Below are 27,637 nucleotides of genomic sequence, written 5' to 3'. Positions count from 1 at the left end.
TAGTATCATTTCGTCGTTCAATGTGCCAATCCGCATCAGGGAGTTGAGCTAACATCGTTTCATTTTATCTTTACTTAGTGCACTGCAAGGCGATGCAACAACTTCGCCTGGCCCCCTGTCATGCCATTCGTTGAGAATGCCATCACAATTTGTCTTTGCGTGGGTATAGATCATGTACATAACCGTTGTTCCAGATCCCTACTAGGCTGCGACGTGATTGAGGACAGGCCGGTGGTATTTGGCGCGTCCGCAAGTATCCCCGAACCGTTAAAACGGAATGATTTCCGTCATACGACTGTCTTGAGACATATACGAGCGCGAGGCACGGTGGACCTTAAGAGAGTTAACTCCTTCAGGGTTGCTCTCATCTTATGCTTACTTAACGGTCGCGGATCTGGTAAGTGACGTTGGTGTGGTCTTCTGACTTCTGACATGCGTGATCCACCCGGAAGCTGCACGGGACGTCGTTGACCGACATGGTGACTGATGGGCCGAGCATATGATCAATTGAGCTAGCTTCTTTGTCACTGGCAGTATGTCTTGTGTATTCATCCAAGGTATATGATAGAGTTCGGCGCCTGTCACGGTTATCAGAGAAAGGCAGTCGACTTGTGGCGTTCGACAGAGATGTAACTCAGTGTGAGAGAATTTCAGTGACGATCACCCAACCTATCGACGACTAACTGCTTTTGCTACTGAATTATGTCAATGATGGCCTTCCTGGCTGGAACGGAAGAAGACGGAACACCAATGTTTTAGGGATCAGCGAGTTTTGAATGAATGGGACGGCGACCTGGCTCATTGACAAGTTGTTATGGATTTAAGCTGACTTGCAAACTTTCCGTGACACTTTGTGGAGATGAGCGGAGTGGGATTAACTCAAATTCCCTGCTAAGCCAATTGACGGGGATGGGCTAGGAAATGAATAGACATACTATAGTATCCATGACGAGGGTGCAAGCTGGCAACCCGAGCGACTTTCGCTCATCCAAAAGATGGCTTCTGTGCGCAGTGTTGAGCCGATTACCGTGTGTTGAATGACGAGAAGGGCTTGCTTGCCAGCTTCTCGCGAACATTGGTTGATCGCGATCGAAACCGTAAATGGATGGTCTGGACGGTCCCGAAAAGAGCATTTTCATAACGGTGCCTGGGGACAGGAAATTGAATTGCGTGAAGCGGTTTTTTTGTGCGTAAAGATACGACTGGAGAATGAAAAGATGCTGACGGGGAGTATGCGGGATTGAAATGTTGCCGATTGGGGGACACGAAACTTGTCTCACGTGGGCGAGGAAGAAATGTCAGGCCAGGCGCCTATTCCACGGTCTTACTATCAGATCTGGCAGAACTCAACCTTACATGAAAGTAGCTCAGGCATGCAAGCATCGAGGACAATCCAGTGCAAGTGGTAGTATATCTTATAGAAGCTGTTTAGATATTAATGGGACGGTGATCATGGTAGCGCTGAGGTGGTTCTGAGTGTGAAGAAATCAAGCCTCGTGAACCCGGAAGTTTTGACCAAAACTGCATCCGCTCCGAAATTAATATTCTGTTTTTGGTACGCTTCCGGAAGAAACGGCAAGTGATTATCAACAACTGTATGTTACGAAATGACAATTCCAAAGTCTAAACGTAGCCCTCAATTGAAATAAAATTGAGGTTCTCCTTGGATTCTATCAATATAACAAATATAAGACATTTATTTGGTGCGACCGCACTTATTTACGTATTTTCCTCTTGGGCGTCACTGCCTCGACACTTCTTCTCCTCAAAAGCCTGTTCTCCAGTTCCTCCGCAATCCGTACATTCCTATCCTCCGTTTCCTCTGCAGCTCTGCAAAATACTGCTTTATCCACATGCCCCGTCATACTTCAACAAAGCATGATTCCACTAGTTCTCAGATCTATTCTACTCAATACTCTTCTGTACAGTATCTATCTGATTCTAGTCAGTCTGCAGGTCATTCGCCGCAGTCTCCAACAGCACCCTCTTCCCTTTCTCAGTCCTCCCAATCTTCTGGGACGGCTAATGGAAAGAAAAAGCACGTCTGTTCGACGTGCGACCGTGGCTTTACTACCAGTGGCCACCTTGCACGACACCTTCGCGTTCACACAGGTGAACGCAATCACAAGTGTCCCTTTCCTGGGTGCGAAACACGTTGTTCTAGGCAAGACAACTTACAGCAACAGTGAGTACATCTTCTATTCTTTATCGCCGGCCGCTATGTCTATTCTCGTTGTACTATCGGCGCCGCCACACAGCAATTACACAATTTTGATTATTGAACAACTTATCGCCATGATCTATTCAACATATGTTATCGCCGCGATTCATGGCCACCAACTGAGCTTCGTTTTCTTCTTTTTTTTCTACAGTTACCGCATTCATCTCTCTCCTGGCTCACGACGGAGCTCAAGCTCCGCAACGCGTGCTGCGATTGCCCGTGCCGTGGGCATCAGCGGTTCTGGCACAAAAAATAGCCGGACCGCATCCTCATTGATTTCCTCTGAACGCAATTCGTCGGACACTCCCTCTCCTCCACCGGCACTCGAACATGCAATCCCCCCAGCGCCCGACTCACCCCCACCTTTAGTGCAAGCATTTTCTGTACCGCCATATTCCGATAGCATGCATTCTGGAAGTGTATCCAGTAGATCGCCAACACCCCCCGAGAACTCCTTCCCATCAATGATCGGTCAACATTCCCAGTCAATGTCCAACGGTCAAGTCGCATCGCACTCGTCGCCAATCCAGTCGCATTACAGTGACAGCACGCCAAGCTATGATGAGTCCTCGCAAGCTAATTACGGCTACGTCTCAGCGGCTGTTTCGCAGCCTTCCAGTGGCCATGCTGTGCATGACCACTCATACGACTATTCTCAGGCATACGGAGAGAAGCCATCCATGTCGCGTATTCATTCTTCCTCGCTTCATCAATCACCCATGGAAAATGTTCATGATGGCTCTCCGCAGTCATCCGCCCACCTTTCGTCTGTATCATCTCGTCTCTCGATTTCACACATCTCGCATCCACACTCTTATCCTACACACTACCAGGCAGTCAGCACGCCATCACCGGAATCTCCGCACTCTGTCTCTCCGCACTCTCAGCTATCTTCGCCCAACTACTCGACCTACCGGGATGACTCGCACGAGGTTGCCTCATACCAAAATGGTTCTGGGATATTGGATCCTGTCTCCGATCATTCAAGCATATCCGGTAGCTATATGAACACACAAAACAATGTCGTTCATGGATCATATAGTCACACTCTCATGTCGCATCATTCGAGTATACCAAGATATGACTCGCCGCCACCAGTCCTAGCGCCGATTCAGGACGAGAGGGTGCTTCGCGGGGATATTCGGATCCCTCAAATGCACCATTCAATAACACCGCCCGCCTCGCTGTCATACATGCATCATTCCCAAGTGCAGAGTTCATATCCTTATCATGCTCCGCACGTCGGTTTGGGCCAAGGCGCTTGGAAGGCGGATAACGCTCTGCGAGCGCGCCCCTCAACGGGCTATGTATAACACCGAGACCCCCTTGTTTCACGTTTGCTGTTGTGAATCTCGTATTTTATAGCTGTCTCGTAACGGATTTTTTCCCCCGTCGATGTCTCTGTTTTGTGTACGGATTACTATCGTGCATTTCCTGTCATCTTTACAGCAGTTGTTACGCTGCTTGGTACTACATCGCTACTGCACACATACCATATACCTGCGTATCTAGCCTGCATATACATACTTTGTACATTATGTTGTTCATAAGAATTGCATCGTGGATTCCGAGCCGATCTGACGTGGCAGTACTACGGCAGTACTGTGCCTTGATGTGACGTTATTTCCACGGTGCACACGTACTACAACTTGTTGTCGAAGGCATCCGAGTCGACGGTCTATCAGATAGGTTGCAATGCCCAGTGATCTCGACAGGTGAGAATTCACATTTTTTGTCACAGCTTGTTCTCAAAGTACCGCAACAACGTGTAATTGGCGATCAAAAACCGGCTTCTGTGCATTGCATTATCCAATGCGCACGAAACACGTCCGGCCACTGCGTACTTCTCGCGCGTTGATCTTACAGACAAATAGACCAGCTCACACGATGTGAACCCATATCCGAGGAACAGGTCAAACGGCTTTGCTTCAAGGCCCGTGAGATCCTAATAGAAGAAGCAAATGTTCAAGCCGTGGACTCTCCTGTGACGGTGAACGCATTCGATTCAATTCTCTCCTAGGCTAATACATATTCTGTTGTCCTGATTAAGATCTGCGGCGATATCCATGGGCAGTTCTTTGATCTCATGGAATTATTTAAGGTAGGCGGGTTTTGCCCGGAGACGAACTATCTTTTCATGGGTAAGCGTAGCGTCCTGGTGCGTTTCAATCGGTTGTCTAATGTTTAATGTCCCGTTGTCACAGGTGATTTCGTGGATCGTGGCTTCTACAGTGTCGAAACGTTTCTGCTCCTCCTGGCACTCAAAGTCCGCTATCCAGAGCGAATCACATTGATCCGGGGCAACCACGAGTCACGGCAGATCACACAGGTGTATGGGTTCTATGACGAATGTCAGAGAAAATATGGCAGCACCAACGTGTGGAGATGGTGTTGTGAGGTGTTTGACTATCTTGCGTTAGGCGCGATCGTGGACGGTAGAGTTTTTTGTGTCCATGGCGGACTCAGCCCAAACCTGCAGGCTATTGATCAGGTGTGTTTACTGCTCCGTGTTCCGCGCACGCGTTCTCAAACTCTGCCTTTAGATACGCGCTATTGATCGAAAACAGGAAGTTCCCCATGATGGTCCCATGTGTGACCTCCTTTGGTCCGATCCAGACGGTGTGTATCTCCTTAAGTCTTGCTAAGGCATGCTCTACGGCGATGTCCGCTCACAACACGTCTTTCTTTCGAATAGATATAACTGGATGGGGCCTATCTCCGCGGGGCGCTGGTTTTCTTTTCGGCGCCGATATTACCAAAACCTTTGCACACCATAACTCTATTGACCTCATCGCCCGGGCCCATCAGTTGGCCATGGAAGGATATAAGCTCATGTTTGACAACATGATAGTGACTGTGTGGAGCGCACCAAATTACTGTTATCGGTGAGTGGTGACCAAATGGGTACCCTGCATGAGTCTCGGCTTTCGTAACCTATCGTGTTTTATGACAGGTGTGGTAATATAGCTTCGATTCTCGAGCTAGATGAACGCCTTGCTCAAGAATACAAAGTTTTTCAACATGCGCCCTCGGTAAGTTCCTTGCGTTTTCATCTTCCCCAAAAGGCGACATGCGGGGATGAAATGTTGCATTTCATCCAGCGCTGTGATCTGATCATGTCATGCCACTAGGACGTACGCTCCATCCCAGCAAAACGACCTCCTGCGGACTACTTCCTTTGAATGGGAATTTTTACCTTTCTGATTAGAAGGTTGCTCTCTTGACAACAACTGCCTGCCTGTCTGCCGCGTGTCTTGGACATGCCATAAACGCGACTTTCTCATCAAACGGTACATTTAAACTACTGTCCGTTGCTTCTAGGGACCGTGTGGGCGTAGCGTGGTTGGCAGGAGGCGCAACGATGGAAGTCGACGGGGTGCCTGGCTTTATCGCAATTCCCTGTGGATCCTCGTCGATCTTTGTTGGCCAGTTAGAGACGCCCAGAACAGAAACATGACGTACAGCGCCCACCAAACTTGAAATAACGGTATAATTGCTCCGTAAGCGCTCAACTGTCTGATTCGTGTGCTTAGCGTCTTGAAATAAAGGTTTTGTGAGATCTCGGCTCACCTGACATCATGTCTCCAAGGAGTCAGGCCTACGTTGCCACCGCACGCTAGCACGCATATGTTCATGCTAGTCTTTTTTATCCTCTCCGGTATGAGTGAAATTTTTGGTGTCGAGTCTATGGTTGTCAAGTATAATTTGTAGTGCGGTTCGTCGACTCCATTTATTACTGTGAACCCCGAGTCCCCGACCGATGACGATGTTGCCTGGATGCAATGCGAGTCCTTGGTGTATCTTGCGTACAATCACCAGCGCTGTGCTGTGCCTATACTCTAAGTTGATCCCACTGTTTTCTAATCTCATTTATGTCTTGTTGCACGACTTGTGAGTAGTCACGACGCGTTATTTTCGTGGTCTGAGCATTGCATATTTCAATAAGGCGGTGACTTACATCATACTTGTGTCTTGTAAACCAGGGCTCCATTTATTACCTATCGATCAACCCCCACTGATGTCAAGCGATGTCGATATCAAAACATAAAATACTTTCGTCATCCCTTACGCTCTTTGTCTCACCTACTTCACACTTCAACGTTTTTCTGCCATTTTGTGGGCGAAAATGGCTGCCCTTGGTTCCGTGCTATCTTCTTTTGGTGAGTGGTCGTACCATTTTAACATGTAATGGGCCTTGAACCTAACCGTGTTTTCTTTAGTATTGGCTCTTGTGGTCATTGGCAGCTTGTCGCTGGATATCAAAATGTTAACTTAAACTTTGTCGCATTTGGGCTTGCAGGTGGCAGTCTCACCGTCAGGTTACGTGTGTCGTGGAGCATTCACCTCCATGATTGCATTCGATCATTTAGCTCCGTGCGTCAAACGTTGTGGAAATTTTTTTGTTGGCTGATCGTCTTCCAGTCGTCCTCTGGGTGGTATGGGTCGGTACCGCTGTTGATACCGTTGCGGGCAGGGCCCACTACTTCCCTGATGGACACATTTACACAGGTCGTAAGTCTTCGGTACCTGTGACAGACTCTTTCCACCTGTTAATCCTGATTACTAGATCCCACAACGAACCATATTTGTTATGAGATTATTGTAGCGGAGACAGCTGCATTTATCATCCTCTTTGGTACGTCCCTAGCATATGAATGATTGCCGTTTGCTAAAGCATTTTTCTTTTAGTTTTCATCTACTACGACACCCCTGTATGCGGTCATCCAAGCTATCCGTGGAAAGGGAATCTGGACGTCTCCCGTCGCTGCAGTAAGTGAGGCCTCTGGTCCCCTCCAACCCCAGCCTTGCCTGTGGCTCAGTATACTGCAGTTCCCGGCGGTCAAGCTCCATATCCTACGTATGTAGGCTATCCTCAAAGTTCTCCCTTACAGCTACAACGGCTATCCCGCTCAGTTCCTGAATCCACAGTACTACAATTACCCTTTCGGTTTGCCTGATTTAGGGAACACTCAACCACCCCCCGGCGGATATTCCCCAGCCCTATCAGGCAACGCGCCCCTCTCACCCCAGCCCAATTACGTCCCATACCCCGCCGCCAATCAGGGCCAGATCCTTCCTGCCGGCGGATATCAAGAACAGCCACACTGGGATAAATCATCCTATTCCAGTCTGAAGGAAGTGATGGTAATATTCGCGACGGAAGAAGTTTATGCATTAGTTCATGAGAAGGGGGGAAGCTCTGGTCTGTGTTTAAATATATTCCCCTTGCATGCTTTGTTCCATTTGCATAATCGATTCACCCTTGCGACAACCGCTCGTATTGATGCCGAGAGTTGTTCTTGCACACGATTTGCAACAGGTGGTTTGATGGAGTATGCTTCTTGCGTCGGTGTGTGGGTGCTGATAGGTATTCTTTGAATCCTTCAGGTAAATCTCGCATGATCGAAGTTGGGCGCCACCTTCTTATGATGGGTTGGTAACTTGCGAAGTAGCCGTTCTGCGTCGGGCTCGGAAGTCCGCCTGAGCAAGAGACGGGTGGGAGTAGAGGGCAATAGTACTGTTAGTCACCAGCAACTGACAACTAGTAAGTCAAACAGTTCGCCATATCACCTCTTCTAATTATGATGGTTGATTCTAGGATATACCTCTTGAACGAGAGCTCGGAGCATTAATACAAGGGGCCACGAGGGTGTCCTCACGTGATCCAAGACGTGCCGACTTGAAGACCGAACTAGACTATCAAAACGGTACGCTTGACTGATGTTTTGGTGTCATATTATCGCAATGCACACATTCCCATTGTGTACTTCACTGAGTCTTCCTTGGTGTAGCTCGCTTAACGACGAAGGGAGAATAGATTTTTATAGATTGATGGAGGTCATCCACAGATAAGGTAAGTGACGAAGTTTTACATGGGTTCATTGACACACTGGTAGAGCCTTGCAACCGGCGCTACAGCTGTTGCCAAAATCAAATCCTTGGAAGGCTATATTTAGCGAGATGAGATTACCCATGAAAGCGCCACAAGACTTGATAGCGTTAATTTGCAGACACGGCGGTTCGAGGGCGGCAGGCCTACTGTACTTCAGGATTGACTAGACTGCGAATCCCATCTGGTACGATGTATGTCAGAGGTAAGTTGATGATTGATTTGTGCCATGACAATCTTTACAGTCATTTTGCCAGTGAACTTTGACATTCGAATTTCGCGTAGCATGTCTGATTCAACGTTAGCGCCGTCTGCTAACATACACCTAAATTTAGCCACGCAAATCTGAATGCACCTTCAGTGATCTTTCACTTCAGCATCGCACGGAAGAGTACTGCCTCCTCATTCCAGAGATTCTAAAATACGTCTTCTCTGACATTTGTGACTCCGGCAAGGACGGTCGTTCACATGATTGGGATCGCGGCTACTCTCAACCTAATCAAGGGGTTGCGCGACGTTCTCTAGGCTCTATCCCGTGTCAGTCGTGCCTTCAAAGAGATAGCTTTGGGTGTGCTATGGATCGATCTGGAGACTTGAGAACCACTCCCCAATTGTCTTCCAGCAGACCTCTGGACCATGACAGGTGATCAGAAGCCTGCCCTCTCAGCCTCTGGTGCGCATCGTGCTAAATGCCTTCATTGTATCAAGTGTCGGCTCATACAGAGACATATTACCGCTGCGGATTGGTCAGTACATCATGTCTTCAGTGGCATCAGGTCTCAGCAGATACTTACCACGACTAGAAGTCGTGGAACTACATGCGACGTCTCCTCAAGTCAACGAGCTTGTTCTTTGCAGGCTCACGCACCTACAGGAAGTATCATTTACCTCGTTCAGTAACAATGCTTGATCTAAGTGGTCGTTGGCCTTCAAGTATTGGATATCCGGATCGCGGCACCTTTCGCTCGCGTCAACTCTCGATTTCGTACTTCTAGCCTGGACAAATTAGTTATCCACTCGTTCGATTTGGCCCTAAGCGGAAATCTGACAGAAGGCTGGACTGTTCCATGCAGACGACTGTGGCTGATATCCGAGTATCCTGAAACTGCGCTTGCCGTCGAACACCCCTGGCGATCGAGTCCTTCTCGATGATAGGCTGGAGTGTATCCTTCCAGACGCGCTCAAGAATGTCGAGCATATCGACTACGCATTCGGCCTCCACACATCCACTCTCCTCATGCACTTCTCCGATCTGCAAAAGGTCAATCTTTTGCCATTTTGTATGTCATGATGATGTACTTGGTTCCATTGACAAGTTCTGGCCACGCTCCGAGTGCCTCAGCGATCTCGGAACTACTTATTTCTAGCAGACACCGCCCAAGAACACTTCGGGGTCCTGTGGTTTGCTATCGTCTTGCCCTAATCTCAGGAAGCTCAGTTTGGTATTTGATGCCACGAGGATGGATCTGCCTACGGCTAAGAGACCAGGAGAGGGAGTTTGCAACACAAGGATCATTACCTTTTGGGTCGGGTGCTCTCTCATCGAGCGACCACTGCCAGTCGCGGTCGTGCTTTTGGTAATCTTGCCGTGCTTGAGAAAGCTCTACGTTAAGCTCGAGGAGGGTGGGTTGGACCAAGATGCGTGACAGACCAGGTGGGAAGAAGTATCCGTGTACACTGGTAGTTTTTGTGGCACCTCAGTCAGGGGGCACGAAGGTTTGCATGTGTGCGCTTAATCCAAACGCTATGTGCTTGGAGTTCAGTTGTGTTACAGAGAATGTCGACAGTCACTTGTCAAGTATCTTTCTAGGTGATTATTGTACCTCGCGCCGCTTGTTTGATATAGTGCCAAGGCTGCATACAGGATTGAGACGACCTTGTGGTAAGGCTTAGCAAGAGAGCGTCGCCGGTACATGCAGGTTGGGATACTGATGAGGATACCAACAATGCGGGGGATCATTCGTCGCATGTAATGGTTTCATCGGGTGAGCATTCGTACGCTTCCAGTACTAACGACAGCAACCATACAGCAGTATGTCAGTATCTAATATCTAAGCTAGCAGCTAGTAAGACATAGATAACCAGAAACATCGAAAAATTACTCAAACGACACCAGCGATGACTACGTAAGCGCGCTAAAGACCTAGGAGGTCTTGCATAACGGGGGGCATGGTCGGGAAGTAGGAAGGGTCATACAGGAAGGGTGCATGATGGGTGCGTAGGAATGCAAGTGGAAGCAGAACACCGAGGAAGGAAGCCTAGGTCTCGTGCTCAGGTTGGTACATGTAAATGGTAGATCATAATGTATGTGGCCTCGGTTTTACATACACTAGAATCTTAATTCTGGGACAGGCACCGATGCGATATTATCAAAGTATACTGTTCATGGACTAAGAGAGGGGTATGATCAAACCGAACAAGCATGTTAAATAGCAATATTAGAACCGAGCTATGCGCGCGCAGCACCCACGCTCGTCGAAGTCGACTGAAACCGTGCCAACACCTCGCTGAGCGCTGCAAAATCGAACACCTTCGGCTCCGTCGCAAGTGTCATAGTCGTGGTCGCAAGCGACAATGTAGCATTTTTGGTCATGGTGGTAGATTTCTTGTTTAAGGAAGGTTTACCGGCCTGCGTGCCTCCTGAGATCCATGCTTGGACAAGAGGGTTGTTGGGGGTTGGGACGTAATTGCACGCCGCAAAAAGGTCAAGATGACGGTAGAAGGTGTCTGTCGGGTTATACAGTGGAAGTTCTGGAATGATACATGCGTGAATAGGTGTGCTTGAATAGTATCCCAAGTTTAAGACTCACCAGATTCAAGAAGTACGAGTGCTTGACGTGGTGATACATGACGCGAGAACATAACTGGTTGACAGTCATGTAGAAAGTATATCAAAGGAAGAGATAAGAACGACTTACAATAGGCACAAACTACGATACAAGCTCTGAGCTCAACGCGGCACTGAACAAGCACTTGGCCTCCGCCCGTAATGGCATCGCCGATAAATTTACATGCTGTCGGAAGCTCAAGCAACAAAGCTTCGCGACCATTATTTGGAATATTAATAAAACAGTGGTTGAATAGGGGAAGATCTGGCTTTGGGAGCTGTGCAGATGAGATGGAAAGTACATGTGTCATGCCCAAGTCCAAGAGAAGTGATTCGGCAGCGTCAGAATCTCCCGGGAAGTCACTGGGGATTAAAAGGCGTAAACCGCAATGCGGTCCAGCTACATAATCGAATGTCCGCACCTACTAAGGAATAATTGATCTGGTATCACGGGTACGGTGTCGGCGATCAAGTCGAGGTATTTAGATACTTCTCGTTTTTGCCTGCGCTTCCAGGCGATATACTCGCTGTTTGTGCATGAGGGCTTATAACGGCACTCGCCGAAAGCAATCAACTGCTTCATGAATCCATAATTAGGGTGAATCTTTGGTCGACCTGCGTAGCCGAACGATCATGAGTCCAATGGAATAAGCAGGAGGTCGAATCTTACGTTTTCGTACGTATTGTATTGCTGCATGAGCAGATAGCCGTTGGGTGGACATTACTTGACATTTAAGGGAATGCGAAGAGCCAAACTGAGTGCTCCACAAAGAAAGCGAGGAACAAAGAGACGTAAACTTACGGTAAGCACAGACCATAGTGGGGCTTCTTGAGACGCCCATGGCACAATGCACTAAAACCTTTCCCCCTTGATCCAAAGCGGATTGGATGAAGCTGCATCCCCGAGGTAGATGTATAAGGAGATCTTCGTACTCTGAGTCTTGTACGGGTATAGTGAGGTGGTTGTGGTCTGTGGACGAATAGTCGGTGCAGACTGAAAGAACGTGCGTTATTCCAAGTTTCTTGCGTACATCGGTTGATAGAGCGGCAGAGAGACTGAGGTCTATGTCAAATAAGGTCATAATACTGAACAACAAGCTACATACTTTCCAATGAAAACGTTGTCAGCAATGATCGGGTCTATCGAGATTGGCACATCCGACCAAGTCATGCTTGGTGAGTAGGTGAAGAAACGAAGAGAAAGGAAAGGTGGAGTGGCTAACCAATATGCTAACGTTTATACCAGAGCCGGTGTGGCACCGGCGGAAGGGGCTGATCACAGGTTCTAATCGTTACTGGGATTCGGAGAGAGCTATCATATCGGATGTTGCCGTCAGCACATGATTCTCTTGCGTGCGAACATTGCACAAGTTCGTTCATTCACTTCACTCCTCAAGCTAGGGCTTCACAGATGGCGCGGGTGCCACTATATCACGAATAAAAAGCAATAAGTTGGGTGGGTGCTAGTTTGAATACAGGCATCAAAACTGGAATTCATAGAGCGAACGCACTGCAATCTTGGATTTGAGTCGGATCTTGTTTGATAACGATGTCATGGGCTCTCCGAGTGGCCACCTCCTGTCAGGCCTCCTCATCCATTGGTATAATTCCCTCAACATTGCCAATTGATACAATTCTCTCCACGGAGCCGAGCAGGATGCCAGTGATGTGCGCGTACTATCAGCTCGGACATTCTTCCGAGGACTTGCTTGTGATTAGAGCCTCAATGGGGCTCAACCAGCTGGCAGACTCATCTTTGGGAATGAGGCTGGGATGTCAGTGAAACGCCGTCGGTGGAGTTCAAATATACGAATAATATGAATCTGAACCAACTGCCCTTGTTAACTGCGCTTTCGGGTAGCATATTATGAGACATATTGTGTACACCCGTGTTGTTGTGTTATTTTCTATTCAACCTGATTCAAGGCCTAAAATTTCGAGGGCTATACATAGCCCAGCGGACCGGCGTGCGCCGCCAAGTTAGGTTTTTGAACCCCGCTAGGTCCTAACGTAGGCACCTTCAAACATTTGCCCGCACGACCAAGTGAAAGCTGCTGTCTTTCCAAAAGATGTCAAAGAGGCGGGTAGCTTACTACTATGATGGTGTGTTTACCATAAACTCTACTTTTTTCTCTTCCTAACCAACCAATACTACAGCCGACACCGGCTCATATACGTATGGTCTCGGTCACCCCATGAAACCGCATCGAATGCGTGTCACGCATGATCTTGTATCAGCCTATGGAATGCTCGAAAAAATGCACGTTCTGGTATGTCTTACCTCCTGAACTGTGCATGCTTCTGTTAAGGAAACAGCACATGCGTAGCGTCCCAAACGCGCTACTCCCGAAGTCATGACGGCTTTTCATACGGACGAGTACATACATTTCCTAAATCGCGTGACGCCGGAGACCGCGGAAGAGTTAACTTATCATGGCACCCGTTGTGAGTACCAGCGATTCCTCTTTGACGCATTTTGTTACCCATGAAATACCTCCACAGTTCTGATGGGCGAGGACAACCCCGCGTTTGAAGGTGTATTCGAGTTTTGTTCAATATCAGCTGGAGGGTCAATATGTATGACTATGTTTGTTTATCCGCGCGTTTTGCACTGACATTCCACAGCTGCTGCACAACGGATAGCTTCAGGAGCTGCAGATATCGCTATTAATTGGGCAGGTGGTCTCCATCACGCGAAGAAACGTGAGGCATCAGGCTTCTGTTATATTAATGACATTGTCCTCGGTATACTGGAGCTCCTGAGGACATACCCCCGCGTTTTGTACATCGATATCGACTGTCATCACGGAGATGGCGTAGAGGAAGCATTTTACACTACAGACCGCGTCATGACATGCTCATTCCACAAATTTGGGGAATACTTCCCCGGTACCGGCACTCAGGAAGATCGAGGAAGAGGAAAAGGGAGAAACTATACGGTGAATATCCCCTTGAAGGATGGAATCACGGACGAAGCTTTCAAGAGGGTGTTTGAACCGGCGAGTACTCGTCAAGTATGCGTCCACTTCAGCTAACACTCCGTCAGATTATAAATAAGATCATGGAAATTTATCGACCTGGTGCAGTCATCCTACAATGCGGAGCGGACTCTCTTGCAGGGGACAAACTCGGATGCTTCAACCTGACTATGAATGGACATGCTCACTGCGTACAGTATCTGCGCGCCTTCAACGTCCCACTTATCCTTCTTGGAGGCGGAGGATATACAGTGAAGAACGTTGCGCGGACTTGGACCTACGAGACTGCATGTGCCCTCGGCATTCAAGACGATATTGACCCCAATCTGCCATGGAATGAGTACTTTGAGTGGTTTGGCCCGCGTTACAGGCTCGAGGTGCCAGAGAACAATATGGATGACTTGAATGTACGGGATGGAAGCTTAGACAAAGTGCGCGCGACGGCGCTGCAGCAGCTCTCACAATTACCTTGTGCACCCAGTGTTGGGATGCATGAGGTACCAAGGGAAAGTCTTGGGCGGCACCTTGGGTTAGACATCGCCGAAGAAGATGCCGACGAAGACGGTGGCACTGATGATCTAGATCGTCGGCTAGCTCGTAAGTATCAACATGTCATCACAGCGCAGTAGCGTAAGCCTGACACTCTGCAGAACACTCCCGGTTCGTGTACAAATTGCAGGAGCCAGGTGGAGGCTCCGACGAATCAGATGATGAGCGGTACGACTCTGATGGATCTTCATATCGCCGACGGAAGCGCATGAGTATCCTTTCGAATCGTGTTGTCAATGTTGACTCTGACATCGGGAGGGCCCAACCACGGGGGCGACGCTTCTTCAAGAGTGCGGTGCGGTGGGACGAGACGTATGGTCGTGTCCGGTTAGGTAAGGAGCCTGTACTGGGCTCTCTGAATGGGAGTAGATTGGGAGGGATGATGGAGGCGACTGGACGGAGTACCCCAGGTGGAGATGTGACTATGGAGGATTGGGAAGATGGTACTTCTGTATGATTTAGGTGAGTGTCGTTACAGCTTTTGTTCGTACATTCGCTGTTATTAACTAGCTAATATTAAATGGGACGTTCATCTTAGAGTCTTTGCACTGGTTTTAGTGCTTGTTTGCGCTTTAGTACAGCATAAACTTTGCAAATACGTTATTTGTAGTCCCACGGGTGCCTTGCAAGTACACAACGTGCTGAAAATCTCCCCTGACGCGATCCAGTCAGATATTCAGTCTCATGCACTCATGGGGGTCCAAGGCTGCCAGCACATTGTTGAGCAATTTTCCAGTGTCGCAGTCCTAGTCTTCATGCTACTGTAGTACCTCGTGGCGTAATAAGTACATAAGTAGTAAGTCCATCGTTTTTTCAACCATCTCACTTTATCTGTTAGACTACTCTCATTCGACATGCACCGCTGTCTTCAGCTGACTGAGATCCTCGAAGTGATATTCGATCTTGTCTTCAATTCCATGAAAGTGGTTGATCGCGACTTCACAAGTGCTGTCTCATCTTCCGACGCTCACTGCCTAATATCTTCCCATCTTACTATGATCACGATCGACGCTCTATCCTCTGTCTTGCACTCACATGCCGCGCATTTCGCGACATAGCACTCAATTTCTTTTATTCTCACCTGCGCGGCATCCGGCCTCTTATTAAGTCCCTGTCTGACTCGGAATTGGTTCTCTCGGACAGTGTCCCCAGTGCTTACATCTGAAACGTTCAACTCATTAGTCCCCTATGCTGCACGCGTCAAGCTCCTCTTCATGCCATATGATCACAAGTGGACTTCATATGCATTCCTCCTTGCAAGTGCGCCCAAAGACGCCCTGATATTTCCCAACCTGCGCTCGCTTACATGGTGCGATTGGCGTGTCACCTCCATCCCAGCCCTCAGCCTCTTCCTACATACCCTCGAGACCCTCTACCTCGACATCTCAGAAGCGCCATTTCGCCAGGCCATCATCCCTTACCTCTATATCACTGCCCCTCACCTCAAAGCTCTCGAGTTTGCGGGCGATGTCCTCAGAGCCCCCTCGGAAATCGAGTTGCTGTTTCTCAGTTATCCTGAGGGTCTCACAGAATTTTCATTCACATGCTGCAATATCTCAAGTGGCTTGCTCGATGTTATTGCCGCATGGCCACGCCTCCGATGGCTCACTCTCCAACTGGGTTTCGAAAGCATCTCCACTGTACCACTTCGTGCGCCCCAGACATTTCAGGTACTCGTTCACTTGCGTATCTTGTGCGGCAATCTGGGCATTGTCACATCTTTCCTGCGCACCTTCCGAATGCTCCGGATGGATTGTGATACGTATTCCTTCGAATACCCAAACCTCAAAACAATTCAGATCGATGTACGAGAGTGCAACACAACCAGCATCTGGATTCTGGTCCGAACTCCTCAGAAGTCTCACATGTACAAAGCTAGAGCACCTCATTCTCAAAGAATGGTGTCACAGGTGTGACGGTCAGCACAGCTACTGTACATCTGCATTCTTTGATTTACATCCCCTCCTCGCGCACCCCATCGCCCTCGCAGGGCTGAGGACCCTTGTTCTCTCCCCAAACAATGCTTCGACCATCACACTCACCGACACGGACATTGTCATACTTGCTCGCACATGTCCATATCTCGCTGTCTTTGACCTAAGGGCACGCAACACGCCTATATCCCTGTATGCCTTAAGCTTCCTTGTAGGGCGCTGCCGCGAGCTGCGCCAGGTCTTGGTCTGCGTGGACGCGCGTCTGGACGCGCTTGGAAGAACGCTTCCAAAGAACGATGCCAGCAACGACCGAGTGAGTCTGCAACCCAATACGCGCCTGCTCGGACTACACATCGGGGAATCGCCTATTGCATGTGTGGGCCTTTTGCGCCCATCGACGGCGCCAGACTTGATGAGGTCTATCCCACGGTTCTTGCACACGATGGCGCCGCGGGTTGAGTGTATCATGAAGCCGTCGTTCGAGGGGAGGTATGCGCGGAGGTGGAAGATGGTGTCGACTGCTTTGTCGGTAATGGTGAAGGAGGCGAAAGATAAAGCTGAGGATGATGACGTGCTTCATGCCATGGATGTGCTGCTTTAGGGGGGTGCGCGCACGAGACGATGCTGTTTGGCTTTGGCTTTGGGGTGATCACACCAATCTGTACGTATCATTTTCGAATGCAGCTACGATTTTTTTTTGATTCCAATTTCTGTCTTTTGCAGAGACATACTCTATGTAGGACAATACGTTACAGTCTAAAGGAACCCCCAGTGTCCCCATCGCATCTCCGAGTGCACGAAAGCTACGGTGTTAATCATGTTGTGCACTCGCTCATTTTTCCTTCCGTGCGCTATTAAAGTACTTGCATCAGACGTCAACAGGTCGTTCTTCAAATTGACATTGTGGCTAAGGTGCGCTGGAAATGTACACCACACTAGACGTATTTGACGGACATACTACTTTGAAGGCTGAAAAAGCATATATCATTGCAAGTGTGGTAGCAAATATGGAGTTTCCCCACCAGCATCTGCACGGCAGCGCCAGCTCAACTACAAATAAGTTGCATTCTTTCGATTACATGCTAACTCCGAGTCGTGCATAATTGTTCAAACATTCAGCTTCACACATTTCCTCGCTGCAATGTTGCTGTGCCCTCATGCACTCCCTATACATATAAATACAAACTTCAAGTCATATTGGTGCCCGTATAGCTCAACAAGAACTGTCCAATCACTTGTTCCTGATGCAAGAAATAAATGCCGCACCAAACTACCTACTTTTGCATGTCATCTCCATCGTTGCATGTAGGGTGCCATCGCGGTCCACATAGACGGGATTCCTGCCACAACATAGTCAGTTAAATTCGACAAAGAAGAAGAGTAACATTATATGTCGTCAGTACGATTGCTCCAAACATATCATATAACGTGTAGCGAGTTAAGGAAGTTAAAGACTTACTCATGCATCACCCAATCGCCCAAATGCCACCGAAGGTAAATGGAAGCCTTACCAGCTACCTCGATATATTTCTTACGGTAATCAGGTCTGCGCGGCCGACACGGGGACAAATAATAACCCACAGGAATCGTAAATCCATCAGTACCTTTGAATGAGTCAGAGCAGATAAAGTACAAACTTACTCATCTGGCACAGCCGTCTCGGCGAACTTATTATCTGTCAGGTACAAGGATTCGCGGCCGGGTTCTCCGTCGTCTTCTATCCGAAATGAAGCTTTTGGGCGAGCCGGAAGGCTAGGCGAAGAAAGGCCAAACATGATGTGCCATTTCCAGTCAGAGCCTAAATAAAAGCAAAACCGCCATATACGTCCTGCAGGTCGCGGTGTTATCATATTAGCATGACGAAAAAGCCAAGAGACATGCGCAACATACCGCCTGCAGCAAATTCATAATTTAACTTGTGCGTGATGCGCAGGCGTTTCTGAAACATCCTGATGCGGACAGAAGCAGCGAACAGGTAGTCGTCGCCCACTCTACCAGTTTCATGCACCACAAGCTCATCTGGTGGACAACCCAAAGAGCGTCTCAAAGCATCGCTGTTGGCTGATGCGGAGAACAATAAATAAGTCAATGCACTCTCGGGGAGGCCGTCATCACCGATCACCTACCACCAATGTTTGCCAGTTTCAGCTGCGTAAACGATGCATGGTCGCTAGCTATTGTGCATGCGAGACGCAATTTGGAAGAGCAAGCGGGCGAACATTCGGGAATGAATGCAGCGAAGGCCGACAAGACCTCTCGCTGCTCGTTCACGATTGCCCAATATAGCGCTGTGTGACCCTCGATATTTGGTGTTTGTAGGAGCTTGGAGAACCTTTTAGGTGTGAGATCAGCAGCACAGACGTTTATAATTGAATTGGCGGAGGAAGGAGTGAAATTTGGGGTGAGAACGATATCACGAATACACGATAGAACCACGGTGCGTTGATGATTGATGAATAGAAAGGAAAATAAAGATGATAGCCTGAATGACTGGACAGAAGCCGAAAATGATCCAGACGGAGGTGTTGCCTCGTACGAGGGAGGTGCATTACCAGTTGACTTATTATCATCAAAACCTTCTGAAAGATTGGCAGCCATGATAGAGGGATAAGTCAAACGAAGGAGAGTCGAGATATAAGAAAGAAAACAGGGGCCTCTTACACAACCAATTTCCTTTTTGGTCATACGCCAATTAAGGTCCCCTCAGTCAACGGCGCACACCAATGTTTCTGCCAACTCGTATTGAAATCACGCAAATTGCTGCGTCGGCTCTACCACTTTTCTGATACATGAAAGCACCCTTGAAATATGTACATCACCGCATCCCAGCATCAACCTCTTCGTTCCTTTTACATGTTGAAGATCGCAGAGATGATGGCAGCTGGGCAGGTTTGATCCATCACGTCTCCCGCATCAGGTCTGTGTCTTTAACATGCACAGTGGCCCATAGAACGGACGGACACCTGATGATCAGGTCAGGTCACCTAGTGCTAGAATTGCGCTCACCAAGTACAATCTACATGGCCACTTCGCCCTCCTGTAACACCACGGCACCTCTTTCAAGGAAACAGACCACCTTCGATGACGAGAGTCGCTGTCTCCACCTAATTTGGACCTAGAAGCTGAATTGTTCAGCCAGAGCTCCTAGAAGTTGATGAGGTATCGCGCCTCCTACTAACCTCGTTGAAATGGACCCGAAATTCTGACGTGATACTATGTAGGGATGCCTTGCAATCTTCTGATCGATAACTTATCGCTTTTCGTCTAATATATGTAGACTGTAAGACAATGTCATCAGTCGCTTGGTCTGCAAAGTACTTTGTTTGTGCCTCGCTTCCTATCTTGTTCTTACGAAGGAAATTCCAGAATCATTGGCACTTTCGACCAAGCTTGGTGCCCTTCTACCATGTCTGGAGAAGAGCTCGCGAGGACTGCAACTCTGGGTCTTCCGGATGTACTTGGTCGTGGCGTATGACATCCCCCTACGAGATGGACTGTTGAGGTGCAAGCACGTTGAATTGGATGACGTCACTGGGTATATTCCACATTGGCTTGAAATTTGCAACAACACCACCGCGAATAGTATGTAAACTCGGCATTTCCGTCGCACAATTGTATCGGGGACGAAAAGAATGAAGCACTTCCTGACCTATGCATGTTGCACAGCAGTTTTACATAATTCGACTGCGGACTTGAAAGAGGGGTGATGTCACGGACTTATTTAAGGCTGGACTGCTGACCGCAACTTGAACGCTAACACAACGAATGCTCAGAACAATACAGTTACTATGTCTCAGAAAAATATCTCGCTACCCCTCGCCCTCACACCGTTCTCTTCGCACATTTACCTGTCCCTTGCATCCATCATCGGGCACACCTAAGCCCCATAGCGCAGAGAGTTACTTCAAAGATGCAGATGAAACAGCTCCACAAGACCCTACAATCCACTGCGTCGACGCTGCGTCAGAGGCAGTGCAGCGTCCTTACCAGCCACCTTCAGGACAGTGGAGTCAGGCGGGGGTCAGGACCAGCGAGTATGAATATGTTAGCAAAGACGAGCCGCATGACGTGCCCAATGAGCAAGCAAATGAGAACAAACTGAGATACGATGGCACCGAGAAACTATATCCTGAGACTAGTCATTCTGGGGAGGTCCAGAGGGTCAATCAAGGGGAGGACGCAAACCAGGACGAAAGTCCCTGAACGTAAATTCGTCTCAAAGGTATTGTTCTTTAGTTCCTTGTGCATATGGATTTTGAGCGACTTGCATCGTTATAGGATATACCGCAGTTTCGATGAATCATGATAGACGTGTGCGTGTAATGTTAGTAGTGGGATGTATTTATTACGAAGCGTTTGACGTAGTAGTTGTATGAATATCTGTAGTCGAGTGTCTTCCTCGGCGTTTATGCCATTCACAGTTACCTTTACCAATCAAGCTAAATTCAGCTGGTCAACTTGTACAGAGGTTACCTTAGGCGGTACATTCAAGGCCCCATAGGTTGAAGGACACAGCAAAGAAAGCTCAAGAAAGTATGATTACCTAGGACAACGCTTGACAAGAGACTTCATCTTTTGTACAGTAGTGTGACACTAAATGTCAAGCACATAAGTCCGGCTGTTTGGTGAAGGCACAAGCTCTGATGCAGTTCAACGCCTTTCTCCACTTGGACCTTCGTGCCTCTTGGTCGACACCCCAGGCCCATGGCTCAATCGCGATATTCATCAAGCACGGTAAGATCTGCGAAAGCGCAAGCGCGACTTGCGGTGGTTGTTCGATTGGAGAGCACCCGACGGAGAACTTCCTGATATTTGTGTTGCAAACACCTCCAGACCTCTCAGCTTGAATCGGACCTACGTTCCTGGTGTCGAATACCAAACCAAGGTGCTCGAGATTGGGGCAAGACGACAGTAAGGTGACAAGGCCCCGAAACGTAATCCTGGGTGGTGTCTGCCAGAAATGGGCTGTTCCAAGGTCAAGGCGCTCGAAGCGTAGCCATGACTTGACGATGGTGCCAAGTGCATCATCATCAAGCCATGATATACAAAACGACGGAAGGAGAACCTCCTTGAGACGTGAGAAGCGCATGAGGGGAGTGAATGTACGGAGATGGAATCCATAGTCGTCATGGTCGATGCTCTTGGGTCCGTGTATCACAAGATGCTCCAGAGGACTGTGATGTGGATGATTGTCCAGCTTGCGCAAAGCGCATTCCACGGCGAGTGCTGTTTCAGGATTGCCGTACATGAGCCACAACGTCTTGCATTGAACAACCCAGCCTTCTACGGTTTGTCCGACGGTGGTCAAAGTGGATGAGTGGATCATGACTCTGTGAAGGGACGAGCTACTAAATTGGAGGTTGCCGCCTCCGCATGGTATAGGGACAGTAATATACACTTCGTAAAGGCCGATGAGACGCGTGATATAGGACAAAGCTTTGTTGCTGCGCAAGGTTAGCCATACCCTTTGCAGATGTGGGAGCCCACAAAGAGCAAGCTCAGCGACTTCAGGAGATGTCGCATGTAGTTCAAGAACTTCTAGTCGTGGTGAATGCCTGCCGAGACCTGAAAACAATGAACACATAGTGTCCGTCCAAAGATCTGGCTTGGGTGAAGCCAGGCGAAGACAGACAAGATTGGGACCCAGGAGGTAACGCATACATAAATGGAGATCCCTAGGACATTCTCTGCAGCAAAGCGCTCGAAGGTTTGGCACTAACAGCGACCGCGAAGAAAAGCCTGCCATGGCATGGATGAAGTCGACATCTAACTAAAACCGGAGATCGTTACTGAAGAAAAGACACACCTTCTGAGCTCGTTCTTATCTGGGCCGCGCAACGTGCAGAGAACCTCGGGCTTGAAAACCCCAGACAAAAAACGATGCTGGGATGAAGATGAAGTGGTGGGTGAGTTGAAATGTGCGTCACACAGGAGGACGGCCGTTGGCCGCTGAGATAGTGGGAAGATAAAAGCGGGGTGAGCGCGACTCTTCGAAGCACTGTGGTCTTATATGCGACGCACGGATCCCAGCCCCCAGTGCTTTGCTATGAAAGAAGCACGGTGGAGGATCTTCACGTGATCGCGTTACAATGTTTTGACATTTCAATATTAATAATTCCGCGTATGTAGAGCTACCACATTCCAACCTGTTGCGTCACACAACTGTTCGAATAAAATGGCTTGATTAGATCTACAAGTTGAACATGTACAGAATAATTCAAACCGAGTCTCCCTCTACACGAAATGTCAACTGTTGACGCGAGGCTGCTTCTTATTCCAATGTCGGAAATCGATATAGCCCTCACCGCAGGCAATAACAACAGGATCTCACATTTCTCCAAATGAAATCCGTCGTGTTGCTCCTGCCGACACAGGTCTTGTTGTATGCCGCAATGTCATTCCGCGAATGTCGAATAAGATTGTACTCCGGGTGGCTGCTATTGTTCGCAATGTCGCAAAGCCGCCGTGCATTGCATGCCTCGGTCTGGTGAAATCCTGTCCGCCTGTCCTGTCCACACCTCGTGCAGTGTTCAAGACAGTTTTTTGTGACACACATTGCAATATTTATAAGATAAGATTTGAGGGATGGAAAGGATGGAGAATGCGGCGGATGGCCAAGTCTGATGCTTTTGTGTGGAGTGAGGGAATTGCTCACCATCACGCTGAATTTATACCTGAGATGCCCTTGGTGGCGGCCTAGGATGACACCCATAGGTCTCACTGGAGAAGCAACTCGATCACTTGGCAGACGTGCTAAGATGTGAAGACGCGTATACCTCCACAGGCCATCGAACGAATTCGTGGCGGATAGAATTGCAGCCGGCAAAACAGCTTGGATGGTAGGCTGCGGCACGGAATGCAACAACCTGACTATCCTTGGGTGGCGGCCAAAGACATGAAACACGGTAAAGCGTGCCCGACTGTACGTACCTGAGTCTTATGCTGTTCAAAGGAAAGATCGATAGCACGGCACGTGAGACCTTAAAGCACATAAATGCGACGGTAGTACTGACCTGGGAAGAGACCAGTTTGTTAGTGCATATGCCACTGTGGTTGTTGCAAACGTCAGTGACTAGGTGCTAACGCTAGCATCAAGCAGGCATGAACATCACCTAGTAGTTATCCTACCGCCACAAGCCCATTAGCAATGGAGGCACGGGGAAGATAATGGAAGAAGAAACTCAATGAAAGGGGAACAGTCCGCAGCAAGCCGTAAGCAGTGCTAGGATTTTTTATGGTGGTGAGTGGCGACATCCCCTTCTAAGGGTGTTCGAAAAAACATGAATGACATGCCATGAGGGAAACAATGATCACATCAAAATATCCTTCTGACGAAAAAAATGTAACTTGAAGTGTATCCCCCGCACCGTGACCGATTAGTTAGCCGATTATCTTGCAAAGAAATAGACCAAGTACTACGTACTTGTATGTTATCGGGGAGAAGATAGCTCGAACTGCCGACAAAGCAAGATGTGCGCATGCTCTGCAGCTGGAATTTGAAACGCATTCTACACCCATAGGAAGGTTTTGAAATTTGGTCCACCACAACAACAGATCAAGCCGACATAAACGGAACGTTAAACCAGCAGTAATGTACAAGACTGTGCGACCTTGATGAGGTGAACGCACTGCTTGGAACCACAGACTTGGCAGACTCGACTCAAACTCACCAAAAAAAGTTGCATGCGGACCGTGAGCATGAAATGGAGGACAGGTGTAGTTCCACATAAGGTCCACACCAGCAATGGAATAACACTGATCTGTGTTTGGCCGCCATAATGATTACCTTCAAGTTGTTCAGTACCACAGCCTGAGTGGCGGCAGCACAGCAGTACTGCCTCGGAGTCGGGAGTCGGTGCAGCGTCACGTGTGTATCAACATTTTACTTGCTGTTCGTCGACATTCAACGTTCAAGCCAGTCTGAATTGAAACTTCAAGCTTCAAGTCTACCAAGGATCAAATTTCAGAGGGCATCGAGAGGTATCAAGAAGACGTCCGATTAATCAATGAATATTCTGCAGAGAACAACGATAGTACTACGTACACGTAAGGATTCTCAAATTCTAGTCTCCGGGGGTTGCACGCTGATCCAGACCTGGATCACAAAGATACGGTATATGAAAGAACCACAGGAGCATTACCTCTACTAGTACGTTGTAGGTGTCTGATTTCAATCATAACGTGTACCACAGCAAGGTGACTGAGAAGAGGGTTATAGGACAGGAATGAGTCCAAGAGTGCGAGGATAAATCCGCAAGGCGAGTGACAACTCATTTCTCTCCTTATCCTCCACGCCATCAACATACATTGTCCAAGGCATCCCACACATCAACCAGCTAGAATTATATTAACTGACCCCCAGCAGAGCCCCAAGTCCCAACTAAAATAGCCAGTTGCTGATCGAATCGACCATAATGCCAGCGCCAGTAGCGGTGTGCGTCGTTGCGGCTATTGCAGGTGTCGCTGCTGTCATTGCTTTCCATGAGGTGATTTTCTTTCTTATGTCTATCAAAACCTTCCATTCCGTCTTCATCCGCTTCCGACAACAGCCCTCTAATATACTCTTCAGTTCGTCTTTGAACCCCACATTGCCCCCGCCATCGAGCGTTGGGCAGAGGACTTCCTCGCCAAACGTCGTGCTCGACGCAGAGGTCCTGTTCCTTTTCCATCCACCCGAGGGTCTGGACATGGAGACCCAGGGCCCAGCGGTGCTAATCCGAGGGAAAGAGCCCCTGCAGGAGAAGAAGATCCTATCGAATTACAAGGCTTCAATCTCGATGAATGGCGGAACCAGGTCTATCACACCGCCCCAGGTACGGGTATGAGGCGAAGAGTCGGAGTAATTCCCGATACAGACGAAGGGAGTATATCTAACACAATGAATGAGGTATGTCTGTCTTCCGTTTGTTATCTTACCCTTTCGAATACTGATCAAATATGAACAGTCTATCACGTCCCTCACGCACACCCCGCTCTCACCCACTCATTTCATTTCCAATGTCTCCTCCCCAATCATGGAAGCTCACTCCGTATCCACCCGCACGCCCAGCCGCGCCCACTCTCGTGCCTCTTCTCGTACCGCAAAAGATGGCGAGCGTGAGGGCAACACTTTGTTTTTCGCCCGTCTTCGCCCTCATCCTCTGCACCTCCCAGTCCGCCATTTGGACCCATCCTCCCAGATACCCCCCGCACAAGTGCTGCTTACTCTGCCCGCCCATTTTCTCCGGTTGTGCGCACGCCCGTGCATTCTCGCGTACCATCGAGCAGGCCTTCCCTGCGGCACTTGAACTCAAGCTCAAGCTCGCGCGTCGGTGTGGATATGCAGGGCAGGCGTGTAAACATTGACGTCGTTGGCGAGCACGTCAACTTCAACATCAACAGCAGCGTCAATACGAGGATGCAAGAGGGTATGAGCGCAAACACTAGTGTTGTAGATTCACTATCAGAACGTTACCCCGCACCGCCCACTCCGCCCGTCCTGCTCTCCCCGCCTTCATCACACACTACCTCCTCCCCAAGCACAGACATACTGAGCCTTGGGAGCAGCGGTAGCCAGCCCGGCTCGCCATTTGACATGGTGTCCCCGCCTGTTCGTATCGGTGAGGTGCACCTCCCCTCGCACACATCCCTCTCAGGTGCTGTGAGCTCGCTATCTCCCTTGATGAGCGAGCACGACTTTATGGCGTTTGGCGAGGCGTCGGATCTGGATGGGGCGGAAATCTTGGCTTCGCCAAGCGGAAGTACACGTTTGCATAATCCGTTTACTGATTTTGATGAGGGGAATGATTCCGACAGCGGTAGTGAAGGGAGCTGGAGACGGCTGAGTGTGACATCCCGCAGGTGATGCTCGTCTTGAGGGGGAGTTTGTCACATCATCAGAAACAGGATGGATGGTGGTGTAGTGTGCCTTGCTCCTTTTTCTCTTCCTTTTTACTATCTGATTCCCTATTTTGTCGTTAATTCGTACTCGTGTTGTTTTGTCGCTCTTTTCCTCCGTGTTGTATCTTTACCCTCATTGTGATCGTTGTGAACCCACGACAAATCATCGAACATATTTTCGACTCTTCTCCTTTGACAAATCCAACTGACTGTGTTGCTGTAGTAATGCCATCTATATCGACTGCGACGGCACCTTGCATGCAACACTGGAAATGGCACTCAAAAGTTAATGTTTGTGATATTTAGTATTGATTGGCAGCGAGAATGGCAAGAGGATCAGGATATCTAGTCTGTCCCTGCATATACAATAACTTATCTATGAACACGCTTTTCGTTACAGCTGTTTGCAAAAAGGTTGACAGTAGCGACATTTTGAGAAAAGAACAAAACAAATAAATAATAGATTAATAGCCACATACATACATCACAAATTGACCATCATGTATCGGAAAATCAGTCACGACTAGCCGCAATTAATCTTCACAAGCATTAACACCTTGCACTCGAAGACATTCTTGCTTGCGTCGGAGATTCGGAATGCACGTTCTGGCGGATCCTCAAGCTCTGGCGCGAAACGGGAGGCATACATTGCGTCAAGCGTTTGCAAGTATATGCGCGTGTTATTTAACCCTATGTGTTCATTATTTATTTGTTTTGTTCTTTCTCAAAATGTCGCTACTGTCAACCTTTTTGCAAACAGCTGTAAAAAGAATCTATTTTGCATAGTTTGAGGGGGTAGTGGACGGATGGATCCGAGTTCATCATGTCACGGTGGTCATGTACTCGAGTATATACTTGCCTTTGTTCAAGTTGTTGTCTTCCCCTCCAATCAATTCTCGATTTCACTCTTGTCGCGTGCTTGTCTTGTTCCCTCTCTCCTCGTTTGCTTCGTATCTTGCCCTCATCGTCATCATTGTAATTTGGCGGGAGGCTTTGAAAATCGAACAGATTGAATATACGAGGTCCCGTAGGGTCTCTCGTGGGTAAGTGGATTCATTGATTTGGTTGCAATCAATGTTTGATATAGTTGTATACCAGGCCAATCATGACCTTACAATCGAGGTGATGGGCTTATTACGTCGCAATTGCCAAGTCAAACACCAGTAATCAGAAATGTCACTGTTTGCCGGGTAAGCTGGCCTTGTAGTCAACTATGTCGCATCCATGAAATGAGCGGAACTCAATTCCCTTCTTGATCCGCCCTTCCTTGATTTGAAACTGAGTATGACTGTCTTAGACGTCAGTGATGAGGAGTGGGTGGGTGCTACAGTAAACAGTCTAGCTTGCTACTGACAAGGT

At 48.5% G+C, this 27,637-nt stretch overlaps 11 protein-coding genes across 11 annotated transcripts; 8 read left to right on the top strand and 3 right to left on the bottom strand.

The window, feature by feature from the left end:
- Nucleotides 1–1,628: 1,628 nt before the first annotated feature.
- Nucleotides 1,629–3,819, top strand: BJ212DRAFT_1387659 (uncharacterized protein). The gene is made up of 2 exons (XM_041336887.1): nt 1,629–2,185; nt 2,373–3,819. The coding sequence occupies exons 1-2, from the start codon at nt 1,854–1,856 to the stop codon at nt 3,532–3,534; spliced, it is 1,494 nt and encodes a 497-aa protein (XP_041187984.1). The 5' UTR covers nt 1,629–1,853; the 3' UTR covers nt 3,535–3,819.
- On the top strand, nt 3,815–5,692 carry BJ212DRAFT_758322 (Metallo-dependent phosphatase-like protein). The gene is made up of 8 exons (XM_041344000.1): nt 3,815–3,936; nt 4,088–4,211; nt 4,272–4,362; nt 4,426–4,712; nt 4,765–4,840; nt 4,917–5,106; nt 5,175–5,253; nt 5,353–5,692. Exons 1-8 carry the CDS (start codon nt 3,917–3,919, stop codon nt 5,401–5,403), a joined length of 918 nt encoding a protein of 305 aa, XP_041187983.1. The 5' UTR covers nt 3,815–3,916; the 3' UTR covers nt 5,404–5,692.
- Nucleotides 5,693–6,347: 655 nt separating this feature from the next.
- BJ212DRAFT_1303529 (uncharacterized protein) lies at nt 6,348–7,662 on the top strand (the record flags this gene model as incomplete). Its single annotated transcript, XM_041333430.1, has 10 exons — nt 6,348–6,381; nt 6,442–6,487; nt 6,522–6,545; nt 6,592–6,595; nt 6,644–6,733; nt 6,828–6,857; nt 6,911–6,991; nt 7,088–7,424; nt 7,542–7,571; nt 7,610–7,662. The coding sequence occupies 10 exons, from the start codon at nt 6,348–6,350 to the stop codon at nt 7,660–7,662; spliced, it is 729 nt and encodes a 242-aa protein (XP_041187982.1).
- Nucleotides 7,663–10,560: 2,898 nt separating this feature from the next.
- BJ212DRAFT_1282265 (protein-tyrosine phosphatase-like protein) lies at nt 10,561–12,109 on the bottom strand (the record flags this gene model as incomplete). The annotated part of the gene is made up of 7 exons (XM_041331676.1): nt 10,561–10,862; nt 10,922–10,975; nt 11,030–11,301; nt 11,361–11,553; nt 11,609–11,662; nt 11,741–11,994; nt 12,045–12,109. 7 exons carry the CDS (start codon nt 12,107–12,109, stop codon nt 10,561–10,563), a joined length of 1,194 nt encoding a protein of 397 aa, XP_041187981.1.
- An 845-nt stretch (nt 12,110–12,954) lies between these two features.
- BJ212DRAFT_1387610 (uncharacterized protein) lies at nt 12,955–15,315 on the top strand. The gene is made up of 8 exons (XM_041336886.1): nt 12,955–13,041; nt 13,096–13,208; nt 13,266–13,383; nt 13,441–13,515; nt 13,564–13,937; nt 13,985–14,513; nt 14,567–14,927; nt 15,004–15,315. The coding sequence occupies exons 1-7, from the start codon at nt 13,008–13,010 to the stop codon at nt 14,920–14,922; spliced, it is 1,599 nt and encodes a 532-aa protein (XP_041187980.1). The 5' UTR covers nt 12,955–13,007; the 3' UTR covers nt 14,923–14,927; nt 15,004–15,315.
- A 160-nt stretch (nt 15,316–15,475) lies between these two features.
- On the top strand, nt 15,476–17,273 carry BJ212DRAFT_758490 (uncharacterized protein). Its single transcript, XM_041344001.1, has 2 exons — nt 15,476–17,060; nt 17,123–17,273. Exon 1 carries the CDS (start codon nt 15,933–15,935, stop codon nt 16,998–17,000), a length of 1,068 nt encoding a protein of 355 aa, XP_041187979.1. The 5' UTR covers nt 15,476–15,932; the 3' UTR covers nt 17,001–17,060; nt 17,123–17,273.
- A 763-nt stretch (nt 17,274–18,036) lies between these two features.
- Nucleotides 18,037–18,997, bottom strand: BJ212DRAFT_1485716 (uncharacterized protein; the record flags this gene model as incomplete). The annotated part of the gene is made up of 3 exons (XM_041341021.1): nt 18,037–18,227; nt 18,290–18,460; nt 18,526–18,997. 3 exons carry the CDS (start codon nt 18,995–18,997, stop codon nt 18,037–18,039), a joined length of 834 nt encoding a protein of 277 aa, XP_041187978.1.
- A 99-nt stretch (nt 18,998–19,096) lies between these two features.
- BJ212DRAFT_1387606 (uncharacterized protein) lies at nt 19,097–19,788 on the top strand. The gene is made up of 2 exons (XM_041336885.1): nt 19,097–19,616; nt 19,677–19,788. The coding sequence occupies exon 1, from the start codon at nt 19,189–19,191 to the stop codon at nt 19,516–19,518; it is 330 nt and encodes a 109-aa protein (XP_041187977.1). The 5' UTR covers nt 19,097–19,188; the 3' UTR covers nt 19,519–19,616; nt 19,677–19,788.
- A 356-nt stretch (nt 19,789–20,144) lies between these two features.
- On the top strand, nt 20,145–20,896 carry BJ212DRAFT_1387599 (uncharacterized protein). Its single transcript, XM_041336884.1, has 3 exons — nt 20,145–20,617; nt 20,651–20,652; nt 20,676–20,896. The coding sequence occupies exon 1, from the start codon at nt 20,165–20,167 to the stop codon at nt 20,600–20,602; it is 438 nt and encodes a 145-aa protein (XP_041187976.1). The 5' UTR covers nt 20,145–20,164; the 3' UTR covers nt 20,603–20,617; nt 20,651–20,652; nt 20,676–20,896.
- Nucleotides 20,897–20,923: 27 nt separating this feature from the next.
- Nucleotides 20,924–21,613, bottom strand: BJ212DRAFT_1387597 (uncharacterized protein). Its single transcript, XM_041336883.1, has one exon. It carries the CDS (start codon nt 21,486–21,488, stop codon nt 21,000–21,002), a length of 489 nt encoding a protein of 162 aa, XP_041187975.1. The 5' UTR covers nt 21,489–21,613; the 3' UTR covers nt 20,924–20,999.
- A 3,149-nt stretch (nt 21,614–24,762) lies between these two features.
- On the top strand, nt 24,763–26,557 carry BJ212DRAFT_1387570 (uncharacterized protein). The gene is made up of 4 exons (XM_041336882.1): nt 24,763–24,885; nt 24,969–25,286; nt 25,345–25,511; nt 25,553–26,557. The coding sequence occupies exons 1-4, from the start codon at nt 24,814–24,816 to the stop codon at nt 26,241–26,243; spliced, it is 1,248 nt and encodes a 415-aa protein (XP_041187974.1). The 5' UTR covers nt 24,763–24,813; the 3' UTR covers nt 26,244–26,557.
- Nucleotides 26,558–27,637: the final 1,080 nt, after the last annotated feature.

The sequence above is a fragment of the Suillus subaureus genome (assembly GCF_016647635.1).
Source record: "Suillus subaureus strain MN1 chromosome Unknown BJ212scaffold_44, whole genome shotgun sequence".
Lineage (NCBI taxonomy): Eukaryota > Fungi > Basidiomycota > Agaricomycetes > Boletales > Suillaceae > Suillus > Suillus subaureus.
The sequence above is the reverse complement of the archived record's forward strand: the minus strand, read 5'-3'. Positions and strand labels throughout refer to the sequence as shown.

Coding starts and splice junctions, on each gene's coding strand:
- BJ212DRAFT_1387599 (XM_041336884.1), top strand. CDS start 20,165: ATGCTCAGAACAATACAGTTACTATGTCTCAGAAAAATATCTCGCTAC.
- BJ212DRAFT_1387570 (XM_041336882.1), top strand. CDS start 24,814: ATGCCAGCGCCAGTAGCGGTGTGCGTCGTTGCGGCTATTGCAGGTGTC. Junction 24,886..24,968: donor CTGTCATTGCTTTCCATGAG/GTGATTTTCTTT, acceptor TATACTCTTCAG/TTCGTCTTTGAACCCCACAT. Junction 25,287..25,344: donor TATCTAACACAATGAATGAG/GTATGTCTGTCT, acceptor AAATATGAACAG/TCTATCACGTCCCTCACGCA.
- BJ212DRAFT_758490 (XM_041344001.1), top strand. CDS start 15,933: ATGTCCTCAGAGCCCCCTCGGAAATCGAGTTGCTGTTTCTCAGTTATC.
- BJ212DRAFT_758322 (XM_041344000.1), top strand. CDS start 3,917: ATGCCCAGTGATCTCGACAG. Junction 4,841..4,916: donor CCTTTGGTCCGATCCAGACG/GTGTGTATCTCC, acceptor TCTTTCGAATAG/ATATAACTGGATGGGGCCTA. Junction 5,107..5,174: donor GCACCAAATTACTGTTATCG/GTGAGTGGTGAC, acceptor GTTTTATGACAG/GTGTGGTAATATAGCTTCGA.
- BJ212DRAFT_1387659 (XM_041336887.1), top strand. CDS start 1,854: ATGCCCCGTCATACTTCAACAAAGCATGATTCCACTAGTTCTCAGATC. Junction 2,186..2,372: donor CAAGACAACTTACAGCAACA/GTGAGTACATCT, acceptor TTTTTTCTACAG/TTACCGCATTCATCTCTCTC.
- BJ212DRAFT_1387597 (XM_041336883.1), bottom strand. CDS start 21,488: ATGCGCTTCTCACGTCTCAAGGAGGTTCTCCTTCCGTCGTTTTGTATA.
- BJ212DRAFT_1387610 (XM_041336886.1), top strand. CDS start 13,008: ATGTCAAAGAGGCGGGTAGCTTACTACTATGATG. Junction 13,209..13,265: donor TCGAAAAAATGCACGTTCTG/GTATGTCTTACC, acceptor GCACATGCGTAG/CGTCCCAAACGCGCTACTCC. Junction 14,514..14,566: donor TCTAGATCGTCGGCTAGCTC/GTAAGTATCAAC, acceptor GACACTCTGCAG/AACACTCCCGGTTCGTGTAC.
- BJ212DRAFT_1387606 (XM_041336885.1), top strand. CDS start 19,189: ATGAAAGCACCCTTGAAATATGTACATCACCGCATCCCAGCATCAACC.